Source organism: Lonchura striata, chromosome 1A, assembly GCF_050655825.1.
Source record: "Lonchura striata isolate lonStrDom1 chromosome 1A, ASM5065582v1, whole genome shotgun sequence".
Lineage (NCBI taxonomy): Eukaryota > Metazoa > Chordata > Aves > Passeriformes > Estrildidae > Lonchura > Lonchura striata.
In genome coordinates, this window is record NC_140741.1 from 36,138,715 (window position 1) to 36,161,242 (window position 22,528).

Here is a 22,528-nt window from a genome sequence, read left to right on the forward strand (position 1 = left end):
TTTGGATTAAAAGACTGAAACAAAGAATAGTAATTTACTATGGCTTACACATTATGCCCTGAGGTTGCTAAAGGAAGAGAGAGGGTCTTTTGCACTCAGTTTTAGGACCTATGCATTTAGAAAAGTGTGGCTGTAAAACTCAAAGTAGATGATGAATATTTGAAGGAAATTGGAAACACTAGGGGCAATCCTGGCCCCCAGTGAAGTCCTGGAAAAATTTGCATTGAGTTCACTGGAATATGGTTTCTTGCTTGAAACTTAATATGTGATGGTCTTGATGTACATTATGAGATTTATTTGTGATGTCAACATTGATGCAAGTCCAATATCCTGCCTCCTACTGACTACTGATTCAGCTGTCCTTAAAAGCTTTTCACATTAAAAAATGCAGTGATCCCACCCTCTGTAATATACTTAATCTCAAAGCAACACACTCTGTATATTTAGGATGGAGAAATGTCAAACTATGTGTCATTTCTGGAAGTTTAAGCTATCCTAAATAGGTTTAATATTAAAAACAAAACAATTTTATAGTAAAACAGATCTAAAGGAAAATTAATTTAAGCTATGTGGTTAAAATGCACTGAAATTCATTGTGAAGTTTCAGAGTTAAAAAGATAAAAGTGCTGCATTTGTATGATGCTGTTTATTTTTCCTTTTAAAAACATCAGAAAATACAGCTTCAGTTTAGATTAATGACCATGTTTTTTGCCTCTCTGTTTTGGCAGGTGCACAAAAAACATTATTTACAGTATTAAGTATAGTGTTTGTGTTTTTATTCCTAAAGCATCCTAAGAGTTAAAGTTAGAGGTGTGGGGTTTTTTTAATATTTTTCAGAAGGGCTGATTCTTCTGTGTGCACCCTTCATACCAGAACTTAATTACACAGATAAGCTATAAAACTTTGGAAAAAGCAGCTCCATGAAAATGGTGGCTGAGTGTTGCATGATTAGAGCCACAATTCTGTACTAGTGACAGGGTAGAATATCAAAGAGTATAGGCCAAGTAATTAACTTAATTTAGATGCTTTACTTCTTTTCAAACTACTAATATTTGCTGTTATGTTGCTGTTCTTATGTAGCTGAGATTTGACACTACTGTAAAACCAATGAAACTCCTGCCCCACACAGTTTATAATCTAATTAACTGGAAAAAATCAGATGCTGGTTTTATTGGCCACTCTTGAAGCTCTTATTAACTTCAGTAGCAGAAAGGTAATAGGCACAAACCTGATCAAAACTGGTGTACAAATATTTTTAAGGGCCAAGAGAAATGCTTCCCCCTATAAAAAAAAGATATTGAGTTCTTACAACAGAAAATAAATTTGATCTATATCTTCTCTCTTCCACAGGCGGCTCCACTGAGTCTTGCTTCCTTACCCTCGGATCATAACCTTTCATGCTGACTCCAGAGTAACCCAAGGACACTGGGGATAGTCAGCAGGAGAAGAAAGCACAGGGTTAGCATCAGACCATAAACATATCACAGAGTGGGAGCACAGTCACTATCTTGGCTCTCCCTCCCGTACAATTCCATTAGGCTCATGCCTATCCCAAGACCTTCTGCGTGATTAATGTTGCTGGCCAGACCAGCAGGAAATCATGGGAGCACACAAGGCTGGCAGACACTCATAAAGTCTCTGCACTAGTGACACTAATAAACAGAAACACAGAAGGAAGGCAAACAATAAAAGTAGTACTTAAAAAAAGGATCAGTGGTTTGCACGGGTAGAGAAGACATCTATGCATGGCACAGGATGGGCACTGGAAGTGATGAAATGAGACAAATGTTTACATGGAAAGACAGACTAGTGTGAATTCCTTAGGGAACAGGAAAATTAGGGAGGCAATGATATAAGAGTTCCACTACTTTCCCAGGCAAAGCCTGTAAAATATAGTATTTGTTGTGCATGCATCAGGATGCCTTTCCTGTGCCCTATACTGAATCTGCGCAATTCTGCTCACATTGTGGACTTTAGTCCTCTCCATCTCTTGGCTGGGAGGCAAGAGGAAGGAGGCAGCCAAGCCCAATCTAAAGCCACACACAGTGTGTTACCAGGTGTGAACACCTGAAATCTCTTTAACAGTCATTCTCAAACCTCAGAGAGCTTCTAGGGTCATTTACAGGAAGATTTAATTTCCAGATCACTACAACTACTGCAACTTTTGCTGACCTGAGCAATAAATGCCAGAAGCCTTCCTTGGTTTGTCATTAGCTATATCAGAACCTTCTCAAGGCCCAAGTCCCATACAGTAAACAGACATCAGGCACTTGAGCAAAAACTGAGCCAATTGCCCTGCAAAAGCAGAAGTTCAAACAATCCTCTCAGACTGCAGCAAGTAGTCTTCCATGCTGAATTATAAAATCTGTTACTATTCTTATGCCTCATCACAAATCCATTGCAACAAATCCACATGCCCATCGTCCAGCAACCCTGTCTTCAATGGCAATCCAATTTATCCACACACAGAATGTATTTTTAACCTTTTTTCTACTCTACTCTTCTCCCAGACTGATTTTCCTTTTTTCTCTTTTCAGCTTCTTTCCTAAAAAGCAGTCATCACTGGTATATGAATTATTTCCCTCTGCCCTATAGAGACAGAAGCAATATGAAATGTCAGACTGACAAGAACACTTTCCATTAAAGAGAAAGAGCAAAGAAACAAGCACTGGCCTGGTATTTTGTATAAATAATTTTCTTTCCTATACAAAAGGGGTATGAGAATGGGTATGCTGTCTTAAATACAAAGCCTAGCCATTTAAGAGTTGAAAAACAACAAATAAAATAATATTAAAAAAACCCAAACCACTTTACCACGGCTTATCAACATCAACACTGTTGTAGTCACAGTAAATCCAGTATACCATTTTCTCAGCCTTGATTTCTGATGTATCTTTCTCCAGCTTACAATGTCTTTAATTAGAGAACATAATTCTTTGTGTTATTTCTTTTACAGGAAATTTCTTGGCTCCTTGAAGACTGACTAAATGACAGTAATAACAAACCAACCAATCCTCTTTAACAGGAATTGCAGAGAAACCCTGTTGACTCAAACACACAAGAGTGAAAGTACATAACTGATTTGAAAGGAACAAACTGTTCTGTGGAGGAAGCACTGATGAGAACTGTTCTTTCTGTGAATAATGCTAAAATTCAGGATGAAGAAAATCCTGCTAATTGGCAACTCTGCTGTTGTTGGAAAGAGAGATCTGTTGGAGAATGCAAACAAAAGAAAGTGGAAAGAGCTGGCTTTATCAGATCAATGGAAGGGGAAGTATCTGAAATCTCACCTCTAGACTAGTTTGCTCTAACTTACGCCTTTTTGTCCACTGAATATGAAATCAAATTATTTACCCTTCTGGTTCTAATTTCACCTTTTATGGATGAGTTCCACTCATTCTAAACTACGTGTTACATACCCAGTGATACTGAGTAGGATTAATTCATGGTTTAAAACCGAGGTCTGGTCTGGTCAGAGATGACCCTGCTGTGTACCAGTCTAAATTCACATTCCTGTCAGTGTACATCAGCGTAGTCTATGCAGTCATTGTGGAGCAATTCACCTAACCCTAAATTATGCTGAAAATAAATGCTCTTTTGGATTTGCTTACTCTAAATACCAAGCGTAAAATTCACATATAGACATCTATTGCCATCTATGATACCACAGGATATCCCTCTGAACCTCTAATTGCTGGACCAAAAAGAAATGGGTCCTATGCCAAATCTGCCCATTTACTCCTGAGTCACTATGTCTTCCCTGTAGTGATGCAGAGAGGGGAATGGGAGCTGTGGTCAGTTCATCACACATTGCCTCTGCTGCTCCTTTCTCCTCAGTGGAAGGACTCCTCACAGTCCAGCACGGGGTCTCTTTCCCAGAAGACAGACCTCTGTGAACTTCTCCAAAGGGAGTCCTTCCCACAGGCTGCAGTTCTTCATGAACTGCTCCAGTGTGAGTCCCGCCCATGCAGTGCAGCCCTTCAGGAGCAGACTGCTCCAGCCTGGGCTTCTCTCTCCACAGCTCCTGCCAGGAGCCTTCCCACAGGGTCACAGCTTCCTTCAGGCACCCACCTCTCCTGGCACTGGGTGCTCCCCGGGTTGCAGACAGATCTCTGCTCCCCCGTGCACCTCCAAGGGCTGCAGAGGCAGAGCTGTCCCACCATGGGCTGCACCACGGGCTGCAGGCAAATGAATCTCTGCCTGCCCCGCTGCCTGGAGCACCTCCTCCCACTCCTTCTTCACTAATCTCTCCAGGTGCTGTTGTGCAATTGTTTTATTTCCCTTCTTAAATATGTTATCCCAGAGGTGCTACCACCATGGTTAATGGGCTTGGCCTTGGCCAGCACCAAATCCATCTTGAAGCTGGCTGGCAGTGGCTCTGCTGGAATTAAGGGAAGCTTCTGGCAGCTTCTCACAAAAGTCACTCCTGTCACCCCTCACTACCAACAGCTTGCCATGTAAACCCAGTACAGGAGAAAATACTGAATGGCTTAATAGAAGGGTCATATACAAGGTGGCTTGTACCATGTTTATGGACAGCAGTGGAAATGCACATATTTTAAAGAGAAAGGTCTGTGTGTAGTGTCTCTTGTGTTTGTGGCTTTGTGGTAGTAAAATAATAAAACCACTGCAATTGGCCTTTCTTCATGTAGTAGAGCGAACCAATGCTTTTTGAAGGCAATCTGTTGCAATGTGAGCAGGGCCCACCAATTTCTCTAGGCAGTGGTGAGGCATAATTGCAGAGACTAATTCAACATACCTATTTTGAATACATATTTTAAGATAAAAAGAAGTAGCATTTGTAGGTGTATCTTTCTCCACTGACTTAAATGGAAGATTAGAATACTGCTTTCAGAAGATACATACTCCTAAATGGTTAAATGAGATGTAATGTATCCTTTCCTTTTCTGTTAAATTTAGCATATATATATGAAAAAGGGGGAAACAGAAGGAGGTTTAAATAGACCTAATACAGTACATCACAGGTTATTTTCCAGTTTCTATTCAAAGATGGATTTTACCCATGGTAAATTAGAACACTTTGGAAATTCGCCCATAACCTTTAAACTTTTCTGATTGATGACCATAATACACAATAAAGGCTTTTTATCAGTAAATTATGTCTGGATGGGAACCAAGCTCTGAATCCTACTCCTTCTCCATGCCACAACATTTTTGTAAAGATGAACAAACACATTACACCAAACCTAGGGCACAGAAGTGTAAACACCAGTACACTATATTAACACAAGGCAGTCCAAAAATAAGACATTTATAGCCAAATTATTTCTGAAACATGCAACAGCTGAAAAATGCAATGTCTTTACCTGGAAAGATACTGTATAATTGTAATCTATATTTAAGTGTGTTTAAAATTGATTATCAGTCTTTTATTTTTTTCCCTCTATGCATTCATGACTAAGAATAAAATGGAATTGTAAGTTGACAGTCTCATTTCAAAAACTTCTTGTGACAACTGTTAAAAGATCATCATCACATAAGCATATTTGAAGAAGTCAGATTACCTGAAAAGGCTTTTGTTATCTGGCATAATCCCTCTTTTCTGCAAAGAAAATGCTGGATTTCTGGAAGTAGGTTTACCTGTATGCAAAAAGAGAAGCCTTAGTGATTTAATTCAAAAAGTGTTCTTTTTTCTTCAGTGGAAAATGCCTTCAATGGGTTTGTGTTTAATTTATCAGAGGCACCTAATGCACAAAACTCCCATCAGTGTCAAGAGGAAATAATAACTTTGCCCTCCCTGCAATGTCAGAATAATGAAGTTAAGGTGTGGACTCTTCCTCCATGTTCATAACAATGCAAAATTTTAGGCCTATATCTCTCCTTCTGACTGCTGAGTGTTGACCTGTTCCCTGTCCCCTTTTCAGTCTCTGCAGCTTCTGTGTTCTGTTCAGTTACCAACCACTGTCCGTCCCTGCATGGAAATACCCCATGCCACTTGAATTGCTGTGCTTGGGATCTGTAGTAAGCTAATGCAGCTAAATCACAGGCAGGCCCTGCAGCAAAACACTGTGTATGGTATGGACATGCCAGCAGCAAGTAATATTAGTTCAATATTTAAAGTTTTCTGAGGAATGGGCCATATGGTTTAAGTCCCTGCCCTGCTGCAGACTTCCTGAGAGAACTTGGACAATACCTTTGATCATTTTGTGTCTGAATTATTAATGTATGACACATCTGGACACTGCAGCATGCTGTCAGGATTATTATATTGCACAGCATTAGAGGCTCAGATATGGTAATATAGGCAGAATGAGAAAAAAAACAGTTTGCAGAAGCCTGGGGTGCTTTATTATCTGAGCATATTCAAAGCATGTATATTTCTAGCAAACTATAACTGCCATAAAAATTTCACTTTGCATACACTTTGATATGGCATTCTGTCCCAGGGAACGCCAGTGTACATGCTCAAAGCTCTGCCTTCTGTGGACATAAATGGATTTTTTTATCACCAGAGGCACCTTTTAAAAGCAGCTCCATTTCTCTCAGACCCTCAACCTAGAGTCAATAATTTAGAGTCTTGCTATCATTATTGTTTTAAGTATTTTTTTACTTAAAATATGAGTCAAACTGTATCTGTAGCTTGGTCACATTTTATCAAAGATTTCAGTTTATATCACTCACATATTTTTATCAACAGGTCAAGTGTTTACATAGAAATTACACCTCTAAGTAAACTAAACTATGCCCACAACAATCTTAAGTGAGATAAAATCCACAAAACAATCCTGAAAATACCAAGATAGTTGGTAATACTGATGTTTTGGACCATGAGGAAGAAGGTTGAGGTGCCAGAGCAAAGAACTGCCTTGAAGCCCCAGGTCCAAATTACACATTATCAATTGTAGGAGCACTGTCACTGTTGGGAGAAGCGCTTAAATTATCTTTACAAAAGAGGAATTACATTAGGTGAAACTCAGTAGTGGTATAAGATATGAACCCTAAATTCATCCATCTCTATCATTCTTAAATATTTCATGCATTTTCTAATTGTTTCTCACAATTTCTAAATTCTCTTTTCCAATAAGGAAAATTGCTTAAATAATTTCCCTTGACACTTTTGAGGCCAGACATGCTGGTTAGGGTAGCCAAGAATGCAAAAGTTCAAGCTAAAGAAAAGGGAAACTTGACAATGAGTCATAACAATTTTCAGTATTTACACTGAAATACTTACAACCAAACTAACATACTATGTTCAAATGAGAAATTCCTTTTGATAACTGGATGTGATATAAAGAAGAATGAAATGTACTTGACAAGTATTTTTCAGTACATAGAAAACATGAAAAAACTTAATTTCTGCTAAACAATGCTGCTGCAGTATAAAATAAACATTTGATACTTCTCTTTTTATGAGTGAGAGCTGAAAATCTGGGCTAGCCTGTCTTTACATTCCCACAAAGGATAACACAATAATCTCATACCTTCTGGAAAAGCTCTAGATTATGCAAATCTTCTGTTTGAAAGCAGCCAGTGCCACCATTTTTTCTGGACGATAAGCAGATGAAAAGATCCCAAGGGTTCATACCACCTATTCAGAAAGAAAATAAACACTTTGAGAAAGAAAATATAATGCAATTCTTATTTGCATAAAAAATACTTAGAGTGATATCCTGAAGAACAGTAAACTGTTAGAGAGCTAATTACATGACCATCTACAGGTGGCAGAAGGATAAAAGACATATTTGCTATCACAGTTCAAGCTTTGGAATTACATTTAGGTGTTTCACAGTGGGCATTCCCTGTTATAGTTGCCTACTGATGCCCAAACCCTGCTGCTTGACATGTTTAACATTCAGAAATTAAAAAGTCTGATAACATGATGCAGCTTTAAGTTGTTCTTTTTATTTTTTTTCTGAACTCCTGAACATGCATGCTTGTACCACATATCCAGTATAGGCAATGTGATCTTCTGAGGTGTTTCTTTAATGGCAAGTAAATTTTGCAGGAAGTATTACTGGCCATGCTATTGCAAACAGCAGGAATTTTGGTGTACTGGATTCCTAAATATTAGACACCAGACTGCCAGAGTTAGATCTGGTGCACAAGTGGGGATTATATTGCCGGCTTCCAAGCTAATGTGATGCTTCCTTCCTAAGGTAAAGCTGACCTGAAGATACAAATAGACCTTGAACTTGCTCATATCTCAGCATGTGATATGGTGTAGAAATGCCACTGTTGCTTAAAAAAACTTTGGTGAGCTTCCTCACATGGTCATTTGTTTCCTTCTATATACGGCCTTTGTTATCTGGACCAGTCAGAGATGGTAGCAGCTCACAACGGAATTATTACACCTGTTGAGGACACTATGAATATATTCAATAAAGGGCAAATTATTTCATTGACAGGAAGACAATCAGTAATAATAACTTTACAAACAGAGAGGGCAGTCAGAGAAGCAGTACAGCATCCAAGGGTACAGAATCAGGTCACAAAGCTCCCTGCAGAACAGCTATTTCAGGGACTGGTTGGTTCTTTTTCCCAGGGTTGGGAACATTACATGTATTTTATTCCATTTTGTGCTATCCATCTCTGATACATTCTTAATTTTATTAGATTACCCCTTTAATTTGGTCCCACCAATGGCCCACAGAGGTATTAATTTTATTTACTTCCTTTCTTTCTCTCTCTAGAATGTGGTTTTTTTCCTATCCCAATCATGATTACAAATGTCAAGCAAGGTAAAGATTCCACTTAAGGAGATTTAACACTCAATTTATGTTAAGAACAGTAATGAACTGATTGTGTAGAATGGATCCAGGACTATGAAAGTAACTATCACTTCTTTATGTTTATAAGCAATGTGACAAAGCTGAAGAGATCAATTTTCAGTTACACTGCATTTATTACTGTAACAAGTCCTTCAATTTCACATTATGAGAACCAGTATTATTGTATAAAAGTAATTAGGGTATATGAAATTTAGGCAAGACAGATTCACTACATGCTTCTTTGTGAAAGAAACAACAACAAAAAAAACCCTGCAGGTAGATAAAAATGTGACAGATAGCAAACAAACAAAACATTAAAGAAATGTACAAGCAAATACCTCACTTTAGTGAAGAAGTTTGGCAGTGCTAACAACCTACTCAATGACCTCACCAGCTATGTAATTATCAGATAAGCAAGAGGTTATGCCTCTGACTAGTAAACACCTTTGAATAAATCATTATAATTACATATAAATCACAATGCCTAGTTGTGTGCAAATTGAAAGGGAGCTGGAGGGAACTCCATTTCTCAGAAGCAGTTCATTTCCTTCCCCTGTTTATTGTTACACATCCTGCCCTGGGAAGAATTTGATCCCTGACTCCAGAGAATATGCTGCACTGTGTATTTGCCTCTAGGATGCATCAGGGTGATCAATATGAATGCACCTAAGAGAAGAAAAGGAAAATGTACCCTCAGAACTGATGTGCTTCTGAGCCAGTGCCCAGGAAGTAGAATAGTTCAGGAGAGCTTGAATGTCTGCCATTACTTGTGCTTTCTATTCTGAGTAATTAAACCTCGAGCCAGTTATTTCAGTACAGAACAACCAGAACTGAAACACGTCTATTTATAGAAGTCAGGAGACTTCCTATTTGAAAAACAGTGTGCACCTCGTGCTGTCTCTCAGATTCAGGCTGACAGAGCAGTGTGACTCCTGTTTAAATGTATAGATACATTCCTCATAATCTATACCTGAAAAAACATTACTGCAAAACAAAAACAAACGGGTCATGGATTAAAACAGCTATTTAGTTCTAGAACAGGCTCCTCTAGGAATCCATTTTGCCTCAAATTTGCCCATGTCACTCCTTCCAGAGCTTAACTTTTTGTGGAAAATAAACATCTATTATCAGGAAACAAACAGTCTGTTTTCCTTCTGCTTATTTAATAATAGCAGAACTATATCTCAGGAAAAAAGTTCTACCATTATTAGTGTTCCAACAAGGGCCACAAAGGACTGAAGATCCCTTTCACAGAACTTATTGTAAAAGTAAAGCAAGATAAAACACTCTACAATAAGAGAAAGAACAAAAGTGACATTAATAATAAACACCATCTGTATGGAAGGACTCATGGTTCAAAATGTTTCTAGAGACTTTATTAAGACGCTTTAATAATGTCAATAATAATCAATTTTCAATGTATACAGTTTTGCTGCTTTCCTGAATTCAAACCAGAAGCAGGCTTTTACAGGACATTAGAGGGGGAAGGTTAAAAAGAATGCTTCATATCTGAACAATTTAATTACTAGAAAATTGCATAAAGCTTTTCCCACAGAATGAAGTTCATCTCTAGTTATGGAAATCCTGTTTGCTTTATCCAGTAAACCAGTGGAGCTCAGCACACAGAAGCTGTAGATCAATTAGACAATATGAAATCACACCTCATGGAGATACTCTTCTACTCTTTGTATTATTTTGCACTTGGACAAGTAAGAGTGGTAACAAGACGAGAATATGCAACTGCATGTTCATGTGCTCTTTAAATATCTTTCCAAATCAAGATAGTTTAGTTCAGCCTGTTAATTAAGGCCTTGCAAATGCAAGCAATGCTCATTTGCAGAATTCTATCTAACTATGCAGGCAAATTGAGCTTTACGTGGATACATGCTGGCCGCATGATGCTTTTATTTACCTATCTTTTGCCAGCTCTTAGCCTCCCTCCCGCAGTCTTTGTAGCCATCATCCAGTCCCATATCAAAAAGTATTTGTACCTGCAATGTGTATCTCATGTTTACCTAAAAATATGAACCCAAGTTTCTACTTCAGTTAGTAGTAGTCCAGCATAATTTGATTGAAATCTGATATGATCATCTTTTATTCTGAATGAGTCAAAGAACATGCAATTCAATTCAGAGAGTAATAACTTCCAAGTGAAATTTGATGTTATGTAAAAATTCTAATTTTCAATAAGATAGCACTGTTTTCATTTGCTTTGACATTGATTTGTCATTTGAAATACTTAAAATATCTAATGTGGAAAAATAATTTTAAAAATAATAGTCTAGGGAGAAAAGCAAATGTTTTGCAGCAGCAGAGGAAATAGCAATGCAGACACCAATAAGAACATTTAGCTTTTTCTGTATAATATTCTGCACAGAGTTTTTGTATTCTGATATATTAGACCAAAGTGAACAGAAAGCAAATGAGAACTGTAGGATTTAATGGGGTTTCAAGTTTATAGCTAAACTTCAAGAATTTCTGAAGTGATTTCTTAAGTAAAGTAATTTTATTCCAGTCCTTGAAATGACCACATTCTCCCCATGAGCTATAACATTGGAGGCTTAATTTTGCAGGAAAACTGTCAGATGCATGCATCTCTGGAATTTTAATCTCTTATGGGTATATTACATAATTTAATCAAATGACTAAGTTTCATGTCATTTCTATAGGCTGAAATTTCATTTTGCAGTATTAAGGTTTCCATTCTGAATTTTGAAATGAAAGAACTTTGAAAATCAAATGAAATTTTCATCTTTCATTTTATCTTCCTGTATTTCATTCATTCTGAGAAATAAAAAAAAAAGGCACTTTTTTTTTTTTTTTTTTAAATTTCAATTAACCTTGAAATTAACCAGTTTATGAGCACTAGAGGAGAACAAGAAACAGACAGCATTTGTTTTTCAAGAGCATATTACATAAAAGTAGTCTCCTTTCTTCTGACAGAGTAAGTGATCTAGTAAGCAGAAATCAGAGTAACAGATTTAGTGAACAAAGCAAATATTAGCAATGAAACTATATGACTTTAGTAAGTCTTTAGACATAGTTGCCACATAACATACATATGAAGTGACTGCACTGCTATTTGAAAAAATGAAGTCTAATCCACTATCAAAGTGGATTTTTTTGGAGCAGAACCTCAAAAGATACTCTACTATACATTCAGTTCTGATTAATTTTTTTGGTAAAAAATTGAATAATGGAATAATAAGTGCATTTATAAATAGCAAGTGACACCAAGTTGAAAACAAGTATAAGGACTTTTAAAAGCATGGTCAGAATTCAAAATCATTCTGATAATTGGTTCAAATTCAACCCAAGCAAATTCAAAACAAGTTAAAAGTGCCATAGTTCATAAGATGAAATAAAATGGAGAAATACAATTTGCCATAGAGCACTACTGCAGAGAAGGACCAAATTTATAAACTGCATATGAACTAACAATATAGTATTGTTGCCAAAAAAGACCCCTCCAACTCTTGGAGCTCTTCTCCAAGGGACTCCTGGGATGATCTCTTCTTAATTGAGTTACACTGACACAGTTATGGGTGTTTGCCCCTCTGGTTGGGCCTCACAGAGGTCTCCCCTGATGGGGGAGACCCTCCTGTAGCAGTTCTGTGCCAGGAAAGAGAGATGCACGGGATGTTTTCGGTCTTCAGCTTCTTGTTTATTGTTATCTTATCAAAACTTCAGTATGCTCTCTGTACCAGGTTGGTAGCAGGAAAAGCACAGCAAAATGGCTACGAGAGGTACAGTTTCAAGGTATTTTAAAGCTGTTTCACCCAATTAAATCTTAAAACACACTTTATTTCCATTCATCTACCAATAACTCATCCCTTGTCTGTCCACATAACCTGAGACTGCAGCTTTCCTTGACCAATCACCCTGTGCCACCAACACTGCAGAAAATGGAGTAGATGAAGAAGAAGAAGAAGAAGAAGAAGCAGCTCAGGACAACATCCAATGTCCTCCATCTTGCCTTCATACTAAAAAAAACCCAAAACCTAAATCTTTCTCCCTGTGATAAACTCTTGTAGACTCTACTCTCAAAGTCTATCTCTTTCACACTCTTGTAGACTCTTTTCTATCTCAAAGTCTTGGAAGCTTTCTCCATGGCTGAGGGTCAAAGTCAGTACATCTCTCGGGGTATGGACCCCTCAGAGCAGACAGAGAAATATTCCCTGTTCCCTGGACTCCCACATAAAACAACCAACAAAGCAAATATAAATAACTTTTCAGTTGTTGGCAAGTATTTATTGATGCTGAAAGAGCTGAATCCACTCCTTTAAAATTTAAATTTTAATTTATTCCATGCCAATTCCCCACAGAATTCTAAATAATAGCCCTGCAGATATAAAAAATTGTAACCAATCCTATTTATGAGGATTACAGTGGTAACAACTATCAAGGGTTAATCCTTCTGCTTCATTTTGTGTTGGTCATACATTTCCAGTAACATTGTTCCCCAGGCTCAGTAGAGGGTTAGAAAAAGAAGATAGATTGTGGAAGACCTCCTACAGGGGCTGACTTGGATGGAGTTAATCCTTTGTCTACCAACTCACACAGTGGTGTCTTTTTGATTTGGTACAAACCAGTTTCACCAGTGTTTTAACTGAGTGTCAGTGCCTTATTGGTGTCTCTGACGTGCAGTAAAGAGGCTGGGATTAGCATGAGGCTGGAAGGGGATGCAGCCATGTCAGCTACCCCAGAGCTCTGTACCAACATGATGCTGTGCTCAACAATAAAAGCTGGGGGAGGAAGGAAGAAGGGAGCAGGGGGTGGGGGAAGACACACACATTCAGAGTGGTGGCATTTGCCCAGCTAACCCATTTGGTTCTATCCATTATGAAGCTCCTGTCCTGGGAATGGCTGAACACCTGTCTGCTCACAGAAACTGATCAATTAATTTCTTGTTTTGCTTTGCTTGCAGACACAACTTTTGCATTCCCTATTAAACTGTCTATCTCAATTCATGAGTTTTTTCACTTTTACCCTCCTGATTCTCTCCCTCATCCCACCAGGGGGAGATGAGCGAGTGGCTGGGTGGTGCTTGGCTGATGGCTGGGATTGAACCACACCATCACTGAATAAATTTTTACCCATCCAAAGTCAGTTGTCAATTTAATCAGTGGAGACAGGATACAAAGTAAGCATTTTAATTTGCAGCAGAGGGTACATAAAGAGCACTTTCTAAACACAAGTATCAAGTACTGGAATACCTTACTCTAAGGAGACTATAGAACCTCTACTAAGAGAGATCCTGAGATTTGTACAGGATCCTTTTTTAAGAGAAATTTATCTGAAATATATTTTCAGACACCTCAAAGCTGCATGGATGTAAAGAGAAGATTTTCAGGAAAAGTTATTTTTTACATATTGATGCACTCAACTGTACTCAGTTATAGCATGTTGCAATCCTGATCTGTAAAAAAAAAAGTTTTAGATGAATACAAATTTTAGCTTTGTGAGTCATGATTCCTCATAGTATACAAGGAAAATAAGAAAAGTTAACCTCCTTAGCTCCTAAATGGTAATGGAGGGAGCACATATTGTACTGATCTGAGTGAGGAAGCACGTATTTATGGAATTAGCTGTTTGTGCACAAAACCTATTTCAAACTGGACAGAGGAATATGTTGGGCTTCAACCCTGCCATGTAGTCAATTTATAAGAGCCAATAGTTTGCTAGCCAGGAGTGGAAGCACTAACACGTCTGAAAAACAGAACTTCTGCCTCACTGACTGCCTCTGGATTCTAGGCTAAATTTTATCCTCTTCTGTTTCTCAGTGGGCAGCAGCATCAGGCAGGCTGTGTGATGGGGTCTGCGGATGTGGGGAATTCTACACCTCTGAAGATCTGAGCTTCACAGATAACACTCCAGGAGAAAATATCCTTTGAAGCCTATTTCTGGTTACAGCAGTTTGACTGTCTTATTGTGTAAATATCAGAATGCCACTTGTTGGACTGAATAGCTTTTCTTTGCTAATGATATGTCCTCTTGCAAGTTTTTGATAGCACTATTTCATTTGTAAGACTTTCCCTAAAGGAATGTCTCACACCTAGAAGTTCAGGAATTTTCTCCTTAAAAGACTAATTATTGGAAGCATTTTAATTTCTATTTTGGTGTGGCCCTTGATGGTCATGAGCTATTACCAATATGGACTCACTATGACAACAGTGAAGAAACAGTCACTCCACATTAATGATAGCACAGGACAAGATGGTGAGGTTTCTGATATTTTTCTGAACTATTCTGGAAAGCAGTTATTCACCTGCCCATATGCAAATCTTTCACTGTTTCAGAGTGTGTTCAGACCGACTGTACTCTGCCATAATACATAGCCCCATAACCACTAGCTTAGCTGGCCAAATTAGGCTAAAATCTATTGTCACATTAATCAAAGTCAAGTATTTTAAATGTAAAAAAATACCCTACACTATGCTTGAGGCTGAGATGATTGGACACAGTCAATTCATTCACAAAATACTTTGCACAGTTGCTGTGTGGCTGCCAGGGAAAGGCTGAAGGAATCCTGAGGACAGTCACTACTCACTCCCCTTGAGGATAATCAGGATTTTTTTTTTGGCTCAACTACTCCCTCACTTAAAGGATTTGAAGTGTCAAGGGTAGCATTCTTTGTAGAGGAGAGGCTGGTGTGAACCAAATGGAACCAGTTTAATTCCAAGGACAGTTCAAGAAATAACACACTGTCACATCTGAGTTCAGAATTTGGGCAGTGAAACAGGCATTTAAAGTTGCTTGCTGTGCCTCTCATAAAAACAGAGTAATGCTTGACTATGCTTTAGCTACTTTGCAAGTGCTGTGGAGGGATATTGGGTCAAACTACAAATGAAGAGGCATAATACTTCCACTCTTGCCTGAAAGAATTATTTTATTACTGTTTATTTATATCAGCAACAGGTTTCAAGCCTGCTTTCCAAAGGCAAATTTCAAAATTAAAAAACTTATCATTACAAGCCAAGAGATACCTGTTTCTATCACAAATATTCTCAAATGTGTAACGATATTTTAATTTCTCCACTTGGTCTCAAACTCTAAAACTGCCTTAGCTACTAAGTCAAAGAGTTACCATCTTCCTTAGTGGAACAATTGATAATACAAGGTAGATGACTTTCTCTAAAAGAAGCAAAAGAAATCTATTGCAGGCATAAGTATAAGAATGGAGGACAGGACAATCCTTTCTCCATTTACACCATAATCTATGCAATAGATTTATCAATCCTTTCTTCAATAAATAAATTACCATACTATAGCAGACAACAAAAAAAAAAAAGAAATTTCAGACCTGCAGCAAATGTTTTAAAGTTGGGTTTTTAATTTGCAGATAATTGTCAGTAAGACAACCAAAGGTAGCAAAAAAAAAAAAAAATTAAATTGCAGTATTATTAAACTATATCCATATAACTTTCTGTGTAATCAAGAATGCTGGAAATAAAAGTGCATTCAAAAATTACATTAGCCTGATATGGGGAGAAGAATACTGCAGTATTGTAAGGCAGGTGCATTAGATGGTTCTCAGTCTATCCAGGAAAGACTGTTGGGCTAAGAATAATTCTCCATTGAGTTGTATTACAGATTGCAACTCTAACAGCCCATAGGTTTTATCACAGCAAAGCCTGTCATGGTATGAAAATATGCTGCCAAAATACTTTCTGAGCTGTAGTAGAGTTCGACAGCAAATAAAAGGAAAATATGCAGTTCTGACCCAATGACAAACACATTGAGGCAATTCAAACACTCGAGCCTGTTATTACACTTCTGTGCTTACACACCATGCTTTGGATGAATATTCAGATTACTCTGGTATGTTCTCCACACATGGATATTTTCTGCACAGTAAGCCTCAGTGAAACTAACAGCTCCTAATAACCCATTATGGTATTCTCTTCTTGTATGCAAGCAAAAATAACTTACAACCCCAACTGCTCCCTAATGCTGGAATTCTTACTTTACATGTATTTAATACATGACATAAGCCACAACAGCCAAAGCTGCTATATATGTTTCTCACCCACACATTGTGGGACTAATACCTAACCTTCAGTGGGATGAAAGTACTTGGTACCTAATTAAAGCACAGATGTCACAGATCCACCAAAGCTCAGCTAAATCCATCTGTGTAGGTGTTTTCTTACCTTCTGTGAAGGTAGAGAGGGAAACTGCCTGACAAAAAAGACAGATTGAGAAATATTAGAGACAGGCTACTGAGAGTTGATTGGCAGGTGAAAACTGGAGGGAGAGAATGTGCATGTGGGAAGAAGGGTCATGAAGCTGAGACAGGCAGGGACCAGGCTGTCCAATGGAACCCAGAGGAACTGCAGCAGGTGGGAGAATTCAAACAGCACCCTGCTCCAGCTGCTCCCAGGGACACCGCAGGAACAGGATCTGCCCACAAAATACTCTTCTCTCTTATGCACATGCAAATGCTCTTCTCTCTTATGCACACACAAAGGAGCACAGAGGTACAATGCTGGGTGGGGTAACTCCAGTAACCCTGTCAGAGAGACACAAGCCCCTGCCCTGGTACCCCCATGATGTCTCTGGGGAGACTCCACTACATAAGGGCCGAACATGAGTGAACTGGAGCCCCAAAGCACCTTGCAGACCTTGTGGAAGCACATCATAACTTGGATGAGTGTGTACATAGAACTTAACAGCAAGAACAAGTGGTACTGAGGAACTTTCCCCACTAGACTATTGCAAAACCTGCAGATAATACTATTATAAGGAAAAGTCTGGGCTTTTAGAAATGCACACACAACAAAGAGAAAGAGCTGGTGGCTAGAAAGAAGATTCCATTTGAAAGTAGTTCCTAGGAGAGAGGAGGAATTCTACCCAAGGAAACCAAATTGCCAGCTTGTGATTATTTCCCATCCTGCATTTCATTCCAACATTTCTACATCTCCCACTCTGCAACAGAACTTTAGGTACCTGAGCTGAGAAGCCCTCTGAATTATGGTACTAATGAGAATTCACCATTGACTTTAAAAGGTAGAAACGGAACTAGAGCTGAGAAAACAGCCTCTTCCCTTCTATGGATATATAGCAGCCCCAGAATAAGAAGTTAGGGAGTAAATGCCTTTATTTATCTTAATGTCCTGTCTCATTCTAATTACAATGAATGAGGATACCAATTACAATGTTGAAATAATGATGTTTGATCACATATGCAAGAAACAAAAAACATATTTTAAGATCCAAATCACAGACATTCATCACTGCAATTAGAGCACTCAGGCACCTACACCTATCTTTGTTAATGTGCCAGGTTCCGTAATACCCAGGAGACATGAAGCAATACTGAAAAAAGAAAAAAAAAACAAAAAAAAAACCAAAAAAACCAAAAAAACCCACTTGGGAATAAAGGCAATGGCTAAACTAAACAGTGTCAGGACATAGGCTCAAACACTGGCCTGCACTCATCTACTGCATTTGTTTTCCTCTCTCTGGGTGGCCATGCACTGCCCTAGGAGACAGCCTAAGCCAGTGACAGTTCCTAAAACTCAGTAAGAAGCAGGCCACCCTCAGACAGAGAAAAGTTTAGATACATGGACATGAGCCATACTGCATCACTTGTCCCTAGACCTAGGGGAATTGACCCATTTTATTTATGAGTTAGACAAAACCGCAGAAGACAGTGATGCAATAATTAAGTCATGCCTAAAGTAAGAGTTTCCAACTGTACTTCACAGATACTGCTTTCTATATATCACACTATACTGACTTTCACTTTTACTCACCTGGCATGCCATGGGGTAGTGGAAGTCAATGACAGATATCTGGAATGCCATTTAGAGCATCCATAAAACATGGACTCTAAAGGAGACCTTAAAATTATCTCTGCAAACATTTGAAAGAAATGTCGGATCAGACCTCGCTTTTGAAGATCAACAGATATCCTCATATTGTTAGATTTGCAAAAAAAATGTGTACTTTAACATCCGTACTGTAAATCATATGTGCCATGGAGCTGGGTAAAGGAAGAAAACGTGATCCTTTCTCCTACTTCACACATCATCCTGTCATAAAAAGGCAACCTAACTAGATTACAGTTACCTTCTGAGCTAGTACTTTCCAAATACTTCTTTTTTTTTATCCTCAGAGCTTTTCTTAAAGCCCTAACACTACATTCCAAGGGAAAATAGGGCTAACACGTCAAGCTCTATGTATTTAAAGTCCATGACTTCAGCCTCATCTTTATAGAAAATTACCTCAATTATTTTTTGTTGAAGAATGACTTCTAGACAGGCTCCACTGATACTTGGCCTCACTGTGGCTGTGAAACCTGAAGTGAGAGAGGTTTATTCTACACTTGCTGAAGCCAAATGGGAAAAAATTTTAAATGCCTAATTCCTATTTAGACAGAAAAATGCTTATTGATTTGCTCCAAAATATCTATATCTTGTTCCTATTTTTTCTATCATCCTGTTGAACAGTACTTTGGTATGCTGATATGTTTTCTATTTCACCTGTTGCAGGAAAAAAAAAAAAAAAAGTAGTGAACTGGTTTTCTTCCAAATAAACAAAAAAATTATCTTGTCTTACCATTTGACACCAAAAATCCCTCTTCAATAAACAGATCAACTGAGCTGTATTCTATCAGAACTAAAGTAACTGTGGTTCTGCCAGATTCATCTTGCATTTACAAAACACAGAACACTCAGTAAGCTCTATATATATACACTTTTAGTAGTTGCTATAAATTAAAACTGAAAATCCTTTTTATAGCTAAATATTTATTTTTGAAAGCATTACCACGAATGTCAGAAACAAAGTCATTACAACAATAATCTTGTTATAGAAACACTTTATGACTTGAACAATTTGCTTCAAACTTTCCAAAATGCATAGCACTCAGCTCCTCTGTGCTTCCCTCTATCAGCATAGGACTGTATGCTATTTATGTGAGGCACCATTGAGGAAATATGTTAAGACTATATTATTTTAATCCTGCTCCCAGCTCAAGTTACTCAAATCCTAATCCACTGTTACTTTTTAATCCAAATCCCTTCAATATTTTGCCCTTCTGTTTTGAAAAATGGACATTGTTTTGTAGGGAAACATGCCTGCCAAAAATTATAGAAAGTAATGATATATGGGGTTTTCCTTTTTAATCAAGGGCAGGGTGTCACTTTTAGTAATAATTTTCTGCATGAAATAATTTTTCCAGAAATCTGAAGGACTCATAACTAACTTGAAACTGAGAAATAGTTTCAATTTCTGAGAACGCCAGAGGAGCTTCTATTCTCTTTGACATCTGTGCAAACTAGGATTATCTCCAAATTGATAACCTCAGGGGCTAAGTAATAAAATATTCAATATTACATTGAAAAATCAACTCTGAGGGAGTACAATAAACATCAGAAGGGTAGAATAATCATGAAGAAAAGGCTCCCTTTTGATGTAAAATAAGCCAGCATAACAACAATGCATTGTGTGAAATTTTCAGGAACATGTTCTAAACCGTGGGTGGCTAATGCACTTTTGATGTCTGGGGTGGCTTTGGGAGGCAGCATTCAAAAGAGCTGTCAGCTGAAAGTGGATGCAGCTGGAGAAAGTTGGAATCTGAACCTAGGAATGGAGTGGGCTGGCTGCAAATTACAATAAAGGCCTACACAGTGTGTAAGTTTTTTGCTGCCTGAACCAATAAAAGTCATGATCGCCAAAGTAAAAAAAAAAAAAAAAAAAATGTTTTTGTTTCAGTGGTATAGAATGTCGCTACCTAAAATGGGAGCACAGTGATGAAAGGCAGCAGCACACTTCTCACAGCTGACCAGGGCTCAGAGCCAGAGACTGCATCAAAAAGGGTCCACAGCTTCCAGCAGCCAAATCACTGAACAGTCCTAACCAACAATCCCTTACAGAGAGTGCTCTGGCAGGATGGTGACAGGCTTCTGGCTAGACTGACTGACATTCTCCCAGCACCTATATTAGCAGACAATTATCTGACATTTAGGAACAGACATATATATTTATAAACCAGAGACTCTGCTTGAACCCTATCAGAGCTGGGATTTCTTAAAGGGAAGCATTTAGAAAATACTTTTAAAGGCAATTGTATGCTGCTACCTTCTTATCCGACACACTACAGTTATGAAAAATTGCCTCAAAGCTTTTTACAGGATTTGCATGTTACTAGCATAGTTCAAAGCAGCTATACTGATGCCTAAATCCCTTGTATTTATTTAATTTCAGTAGCCATGCACATTGCTGCTTCCCTTTGGCCGATGTGTACATCTTCCTGGACACTGGTGTTTTTCAGATTCTGTTAACATGACATAATTTATTCCAGTAAAGTTTTAATTTTAGCTCACTGTGTAATCAGTGTGTATCATTTTAATTATTGTAATCTCTAAGTCAGCCCCCTTAAATACTATTCTCCACTGGACTGTATGTTCTGTTTAAAAAGTAAATAGAACATTCAGAGAAAGATATATTTGGTACATTTAGGACTAAATGCTATATTTTGGTTTTACCTGGCAGAGCTCAATGTCCTTATAATTTTGTTATAAACAAATGAAGAATTTTAATTTCTAAATGAAAAGTGTGAATTTGAAACACAGGATTCAGTACAATCTTACAGAGGGTTTATTTTAGTAATACAAAGAAATTGTGTGCTCTTCTACAAAGCATGAACATGTTCTGGTAGTAATTAGGAATAAGAATACATATTGTTCAGAAAACTATATGATGCATTTAGATTTTCTAACATGAAACCACAGCATCACACTGGAGAGCAGAATTCCTTTGTGTATGTCAGAAAGTTATGTCTTGTACCGAAACCAATGATGTGTGTGGCATGAGATTAATTGCTAAAAGCAAAACTAAAAAATTATCAAGATAATGTATTTCTGGTATGTATTTCCTCCCCAAAACTAAATGAACTTCCATGTTATGGAAGCAGATTAAATCTGTTACATGCTTGTAACTCAGTATGCTCTGAGGATCACATTTCTACCTATTTAGCTTGTTCACAAAGCTCCTTGTTAAACAACAAACAAAGAAGTGTTTCTAAAATGTGTGTTTTATTTGTCAAACCTTAGCTCAGGACTCACATGACATATATTTTGCATTAGGAAACCAACCCAGTTTGGTACCAACAGTTAACCAAAAGCATTTTGGGAAGGTACAACGGCTGGATTTGAATATACATAAGTATTTGTATGGTAACCCACAAACTATTTCTGTGGCTAGCTTCACCATTATTATTTTGCACAGTATTTTAAATTACTTACTTATGATAGAATGATCTTGTGCTTTTGCTGGCATGCTAGGATCTCCAGTCCTGCTTATTTAACCTTACTTCCACAGGGTTGTTTACACTTTCAGAACCTGATTTCAATTTACTTTAATTTTCTCAGAGACTTTTGTATTTATAAAAGCTGAGCATCTAGTGACCTCTCTATTCCTGACATTTCCTTTACTCTCCACTATGAAAAAGAACAAAAACCCCAGTGTCCCATTTCTGTTCCAAAAAAACTAAACTGCTTCCTTCAGTGGGTTGGTCCTTGTAATTGAAAATGGCAACCAGATGTTTACAGAACACACAAGAAATTTTCCTTGGGGCCTTCAGTCTTTATAATTGTTTGCTAAAGTTAGTTGGATTTCATGGAAATTTGTCTGAGGCTGAAATAAACAGCTAGTAGGGGCTCTTCCTAACTGTATTATGAAAAATTAAAAAAAAAAAAATAAAAGAAAAAAGAAAAAAAGTTAAAACTAGTGTTTCCTACTCTAGTTGATGTATTCCTAATGCCATAGAAAAATATTCACTAAGGGAGAAA

The 22,528-nt window shown here is 37.7% G+C and overlaps 1 protein-coding gene across 4 annotated transcripts in view; it reads right to left on the minus strand.

The window, feature by feature from the left end:
* Positions 1–22,528, minus strand: part of CPED1 (cadherin like and PC-esterase domain containing 1) — a 145,370-nt gene that overhangs the window by 102,576 nt on the left and 20,266 nt on the right. For all 4 annotated transcript variants that reach the window (XM_085569273.1, XM_021553506.4, XM_085569275.1 and 1 more), the window contains 2 exons: positions 7,443–7,549; positions 5,526–5,601 (listed from right to left, as the gene is read on the minus strand). In XM_085569273.1, the coding sequence (XP_085425399.1) occupies positions 5,526–5,601; positions 7,443–7,549 (183 nt within the window). The remainder of the gene's footprint in view (positions 1–5,525; positions 5,602–7,442; positions 7,550–22,528) is intronic.